We start from the raw sequence: 6,931 nt of genomic DNA on the forward strand, positions 1-6,931 counted from the left end.
CTGCTGAACACACACTTGGGCAGGCTCTATGCCTAGCAGAGCCCACCTGGTGCTGGTGTTTCTGGAAGGTGCCACATCCGCAGTGCTGGGGAAATAAAAGCAGCTCACGTAGTGGTAGATTGTACTGTAAGATTCTGTCATTGTGCAATACATGCCTGTATTGTAAAAAAAGGACGTTTATCTGGGGGCTTGTTAAATATGTATACTTTGTTTTCAGATGTTCTTGATCTGGCCTGCCCCTGTTATGCATGGAATAACTTGGGACTGTGTTGCAGAAATGAAACTGTTTCCAGAAACTAGTATTTCTCTCAGTTTTTATAGCTTCCATCCACAGTAGGCTACAGCTGCAAGCTTCATCTGCAAAGCTCAGCACAAGTTACGTGCTTTTGTCAGCATCAGAAAGGAAGAGATGTAGCCATTGCTGGTAAACTGTCCTTATTTCAAGTTCTGCTGTCTGAAGTAACTGCTGTGAGGAACCAGAGAAATTACTGGCTCTTTGCTTCACTGGCTCGTTTTGCTTCTTGCCTGGTTAGTAAGCATCTCCCTCTCCTGCCAAGCCTTTGCCAGTTAGGTCTGTTCCCAGACGCTGTGTGACTACTTCTCTTCAGAGGTGTGTCACTATCTAGGTATGTTCCCCTGTGTTGTGCCTGCAGATCTTCAGATGACCTGGCAGGGCAGTAACTGTGCAAGGAAAGCTGTTTTCTTGTATTCCTCAAGGCGGTAGTGGGTGATCCTGGGATCTAAAAAGCAAGCAAATTCAACTGATTTATGCTGGTACTTGTGAATTCCTTTGCTCCCCTCACCTACTCCTCATAGGTCTTTTCAGTCCTTCCCCTTGGCTGGCATCTCCCATCTGGCCGCAGGCAGGGCTATTCACCTCAGAAGAGAGCATCCCTGTGAGAGGTCTCTGCTCTTCCCACTCTTTTTGTGGCCAAGAAAAAGTGAAGAGAGATGGTGTGGGTGTTGAATCACTGAATCCTTTCCTTGTTACCCCTCAAAAGTACCTAGCAAAAAAGCAATGGCTCTGGAAAAAGCAATGTCATCCTTCCTTTGGATAGGGGTAAGACAGACCCTTGAGAATAATGCTGCAAATGCAACTGTGTTCGCATGCTGTGGTGAATTGAAGGGAGGAAGGTTAAGACTTGTGCAGTCATTTTGGGCAAGGGAGGATGAAAAGCTCCCTCTATTTCCTCATTTTGTTCTTAATTCATTACAAGCTGTGTAACTCTCTCCCTTAGGCCAGCCTGATGGTCTAGAGTGTAAAGGGGCTATTGCCTCAATTTGTCAACTGATTTTTCAGGTGGAGGTTGCTGTAAAGGTTGCTGAAGCAACGTGCTAGTGGTTATTTTACTTAAGCTCCTTTGGGGAAGCATATTTAATTTCACTTTAGTGGGTTAGGAAATTTAAACCCTAAAGAGGTTTCCTGTGGGCTTTGCGTTGATTAAGTACAATACGTAGCATCCTAAGAGACACTGAGACATACAGAGAAGCCCCATCAGTTCTGACTAAGCAGGGAGCTGACTCTGCTAGTTCTTTGTATGGTACTGCAAGGCTTTAAGAGCTTGTTCCAACAAGCATGTTGAAACCCTCATCTGACATCAGAGAGATGATTTTGGTTTTAACTTTCTGTTCTGGAAGTTAGAAGAATGGCATTTCTCAGGGGTCAGTACTGGGACTGATGCTGTTTAACATCTCTGTCAGCGACGTGGACAGTGGAGTTGAGTGCATCCTCAGCAAGTTTGCCAATGACACCAAGCTGTGTGGAGCGCTCATGCTGAAGGGAAGGGATGCTATCCAGAGGCACCTGGACAGGCTTGAGAGCTGGGCCTGTGCAAACCTCATGAAGTTTAACCAGGACGAGTGCAAAGTCCTGCATGTGGGTCACGGCAATCCCAAGCACAAACACAGGCTGGGTGGAGAATGGATGAAGAGCAGCCTTGAGGAGAAGGACTTGGGGGTGTTGGTGGGTGAGAAGCTCAACATGACCTGGCAATGTGCACTCGCAGCCCAGAAAGCCAACTGTATCCTGGGGCTGCATCAAAAGAAGTGTGGCCAGCAGGTTGAAGGAGGTGATTCGCTCTATCCCTGGAAGTGTTCAAGGCCAGGCTGGATGGGGCTTTGAGTAACCTGGTCTAGTGGAAGGTGTCCCTGCCCACGTCAGGGGGCTTGGAACTCGATGATCTTTAAGGTCCCTTCCAACCCAAATTGTTCTATGATTCTATGAAGATAAACAGCTTTACAAGGGAAATAATGTGCAACAGTCATTATAAAGTCATATACATGGTTATCCATCTGTTTTACTAGTTTTTAATAGATGAGTATTATTCCCTAATAGTCAAAGGCTTGGGTAGACACTGGTTTTCAACTAGTAAGTTTTTGTCCCTCATGTAAATCCCAAGTAGATCCTGTATTTGCACACTTCTCCAGTGTCCAGGAATCCTTTATTCTATTGTATGTTTTCTGAAGGATTCAAATTGGAAAGTGCTGGTTTCTTCTCTGCATACCTGGAGTTTCTCATATGGCTGTACCATTGGGTTGTTTTTTATCCTAATAGTTTATTATTGTGGGAGCAAATGCTCTGGTTTTGGAAGACAGGCAGTGGCACACAGTTTGTAAGCTTACACTAGGTTTGGCGTAAAGAGAGATTTGGAGGTAACAGACGAGTTTGACTAACTTGTAAGATAGAGTTGATTAGTAGGAAACAGTTGGTTCCTTGCTGTTTGTAACCATCTCTGTTCTAACATTAGTGTTTATGACATTAAGCTGCTCACAGAATGTCCTCTGACTGCTTGGGAGTGACTGTCTTGACTGGGAAACCAGATTGTAAGGAATCTGCTTTTACTTAGCTGAAGTGCATCAATGACAGACTTCACTGGGTCTCGGCAAAGAAATTTTTCCAAATGCAAATCAGTCCAACTGTTTTTTCCAAGTTTGTGAAGGAATAATCTGAAATAATTATTTAGGCAGAAGCTATTGCTTTGTCTTCAGCAACAAAATTAAATTGAGTCCTTCTCTCTGAGCTCCCAACGGTGTCCTCCTGCTGCTTATTTTCTCTGTATTCAAACATGACTGTAGTTACAGGGAAATCTAAGTTAAAAAACTGCATCTCCTAGAGGAAAGCACGGAATATAGAGTGTTTCATTCTTTATATGGAACAACTTGGTTGTCCCTCAGAAAAAATAAAACTCTTTGCTCGTAGGAGACAGAAGTTAAGTTAGGGGTGTGCATAAAGCAGGTCTCGCTTGTTCCCTTCCACAACCATGGCTCTAAGTTTCTCGTGACTGAGGATGTGACTCTATCGGCGTAACACACGACCTTTCCTCATTGTATCGCCGCTTCCTCGCTCACCTATGGCGTATATGAGTGGAGCCAGTTGGAAAAGGGCATTTCCCTCCTATGGCAGGGGAATCCCGCCGTGTACCTGGGAGGCGATGGGGAGCCGAAAGCAGCCGCCGGCGTGGCCGGCCGGGAGCCGCCCTGTGCCCAGCTCTGCAGGGGGCGCCGCGGGCCGCCCCCCCGGTACCGAGCGCCGTGCCGTGCCGTGCCGGGCGGCGGGGGGACGGGGCGGGGCGGGGCCGGGCTGGGCGGCGGGACGGAGCGCCCGGCCGGGGTCGAGGAAGCGGCCACGGGAGGGACGCGCCGCGCCACCCCGCCGGGGATGTGAGGGACGGGGAGCGGCCGCTTCCCCCCCCAGCCCCCGACCATGGCGGACCCCGGTCGGTGCCGGGGGAGGGGTGGTGGGGGGAAGCGGCGCGGTGCGGTGCGGCGGGGTTTCTCCGCCCGGCCGTGCTGTGCCCCGGCGAGCCGAGGCTCTCCGCTGAAGCCCAGCCCGTGAGCGACCTGTCCGGCGCCTCGGCGCCTGTAGGCGGGGAGGTAGCTGAGCGGCTCTGCTCGCCCCCCGGCGCTCCTCCACCGCTGGGGAGAGGGGAAGGAGGGTCCCCTCCCCGAGTTTAGGGGAGCCGCGGGGCTCTTCGGAGCAGCGGTGCCTGCTTTGTTCGCGGCCAGGTTGCTGCGCTTTCTGCCTGGTCTTGCTTCGCTTGGCTTGGGCTCAGGGCGGGCGCTGGCAGAGCCCTCCTGTGTCTTGAGCGCACTTGGTGCTTGCTGGCAGCTCGGCTAACTGTGAGGGAGGGTATTCTGTAGAGGAATCTGTCCCTGCTCAGCCTTTATCAACTAGATGTTTTTCTGTGACGTTTTGTAGAGAATTCAGTTCTTCCTAAATACTGCTTTATCCCCCAACATTTGCATACTTCCTTTTGGGGGTATGGCTTGATGCACCTTGCCACAGTGGGAGAGGGTCACAAACTGAGAGCTAGGTTGGCATCAGTGAAAATGTTTTAGCTAACATGTGCAGGTAAAACTGATTAGAATAGAGCTGCGAACTCCAGGGAGAGAGGGGTTTAACCTATATTGTGTAAGTCTGTAGTGCCCAATTTGCAAGTTCCCCTCCCTGCAGGGAAGTGTATGTGTTTTCTCTAAAAAAGGAAGAACGTGGCATTCTCAGGGTGTGAAGTAACGTTAGTGTTTCACTGACGCGTATCTCCTTGTGATGTAAAAATAAGCTAAATGGAGGCCTCAGGAGACTTGTGGGCAAAACTACTTTTCTCCTAATAAACAGAAGGTGATTTCACAGAGACTCTTAAAAGTAGAACAACTTTAGGTTCACATATCATAATGCAAATCTCGTGTTCCTATCACTGAAGTTTGGTTCGCAAAACTTTTATCTGCTTTGATTCTATTTCCTCTTGCTTGTTTGTAGCACTTTAAATAAAGTGAAGGTTTTCTGTTCCAGTCAAAGTGAGAGGTTTCGCTAGGATGTTAATTACTGCATGTGATCATGATTACTTTGTTATGCATTCCAGCTAGGCAAAGAATGCATTCATTTCCTCATACATCACTTAAATACACACACTTCAGACACTGAAATGTGAAAGGTGCTGAGGACTTCTGTTAATGGCCTACCAGCAGCTTCTAACACCTCCTGGAAGCACTCTCTCTCTTAAGAATTTGATTATTAAGACACCTTGGGTTTGGATTTTGTTTATATCATAGGCAACTGTCTTTCATAGGAAGTGAATCTCCCTCTATCAAGGATTGATATTTTGGACTGCCATATTCGTGTGTCCTCCATACACATGAATCCCAACGCAGACTGATAACAGGCTGTGTAGTGCTTTTTCATTTAGTCAGAATTTGAGGTGGATTTGATCTAGTGAATGAGAATAGATTTGCTTGCCGCTGCATATGATCGACTGAGTTGGAGTGAAGATTTGGTCTGTCAGTTTTTTCCCTGGTCTGTGGACAAGGAGAAGTCAGGTCTACTTAGGAGAGGGATATGAAAGGTGACATAAAAGCTGTATTTTACTGCCCTGAATTTGCTTTATGGGACCACAAGTACAATGGAGAACTATTTATGATCTATAAATTGAAAAAGGTCAAATCTTTTGCCTTGTAGAATGAAATAATAGGTAATAACAGTTGATGACATCTGATTCAAATTTGAGAGGTGTTAAGTGGGCAAGATGTAGTGTTACCCAGAGCTGATATGCCAGCTTCCCACAGTGTTCTTTAGCTATTTCGGTGGTAATCATAACCTGGTGATATGGCCGTAAACCACTATCCCATGTTTGCTCTGAACTCAAAGATTGTCACCTCACTACTCCCAAATGTGGTCTGAAGATGAGCCTGATTTCTTTGCTTCTCAGAGAGGGACTATGAAGGCACGATACAGTCTATCACAGTAGGATACTTTTATTCTCTTGCCACTGGTCTTCAGTGATTTTAACTGAGTTTCTTCGTCCCCTTTCATTCTGTGTGCAGTTTATAAGCCAGGGAAAGTTGTGTATCATGTTTTGTCTCTGTGCTATTTAGTCTGTGTGCCTTCCACCTCAATTAGAGGTTTTAGGCATTTCTACAGTACTGGTTTGTAATCTCATCAGTCTTTTGTCATTGCTTTATAATGGAGCGGGCAACTAAGCACTAAAGAGGCAGTTACAGCTGGAAGGGAGTCCAAAGGTTATGTTTTATCATTGCAAACTGCAAGAGAACACCAGCTGGATGTTTTTCTATTAAATAAATAGTTAAACATGCTCTGCAATATTATTAATAGCGCTGACATTTTGTAAACAGAAGCGAAAGTCTCTTTTATACCCTAAGTTTAGGAATGCAGAAACAAGGTATTGTTAAAATTTAAATTAGATTGCACTTGAGAGTGTGAAAGATTTTTTAAATGGTTGGCTGGCACAAATCTTTTTTCATCTTGCTATTGCGTATACTGTTCATATCTTTCTTACTTGAATTGAAGGCTTCCTTGTGTTTGTTTTTCCAAAACCACCCTGTCAAATGCATTGTCAAAACATCCATCTAGGGTCAGGGTTTAAAGAAATAAAATGCTTGGTGTTCACCTAGGAATTTCTTTGTATGTGTACAATAGGCAAAGTTTACATTGTGCTTTGAAGTGTGCTCTGTGAGTTTTTCTTCTAACTGATGTGTGAAGAGTTCTGTGAAAAACTCCCTGAAACGTTCTCTATTCTCCCTTTATTATGCTTTTCCCTGAGGACTGGCCAGGGAAGGTAATTGGCTAGACAAATAATTGCATGATCCAGGAAAGCGAGTCATGTGTCGTGCTTCTTTTAAAAGGGGATGTTGCAATTGAAACTATTTCTAGATTTTTGTTTTCTTTGAAACAGTCCTGTTGCTAACTTAAGCTTATTTAGCTCTTCAAGACCCATTTCCAGTATTTTTGCTTATGAACATGGAGAATTTCCTTGGCTCTAAAAGTGGAGTCAGTAGTTTTATTTCTCAGTTCTCCTTTTAAAAGCATTGTTCCTCAGTTTATCCTAGAAGTGTAAAAGGCAACAGGAGTTGTGGTAAGAGGGCCGGGGAGGGGGAGCTGGCACAGCTGTGTTAAGGGGAATGGTGTGCCGCCGGCAGA

General features: G+C 45.9%; 1 protein-coding gene across 1 annotated transcript in view; it reads right to left on the reverse strand.

Moving 5' to 3' along the window:
* Positions 1-3,705, reverse strand: part of NOLC1 (nucleolar and coiled-body phosphoprotein 1) — a 16,074-nt gene extending 12,369 nt beyond the window's left edge. The window contains exon 1 of the mRNA XM_009888832.1: positions 3,422-3,705. Within this exon, the coding sequence (XP_009887134.1) occupies positions 3,422-3,705 (284 nt within the window). The remainder of the gene's footprint in view (positions 1-3,421) is intronic.
* Positions 3,706-6,931: the final 3,226 nt, after the last annotated feature.

The sequence above is a fragment of the Charadrius vociferus genome, unplaced genomic scaffold (assembly GCF_000708025.1).
Source record: "Charadrius vociferus isolate BGI_N301 unplaced genomic scaffold, ASM70802v2 scaffold436, whole genome shotgun sequence".
NCBI classification, from domain to species: Eukaryota; Metazoa; Chordata; class Aves; order Charadriiformes; family Charadriidae; genus Charadrius; species Charadrius vociferus.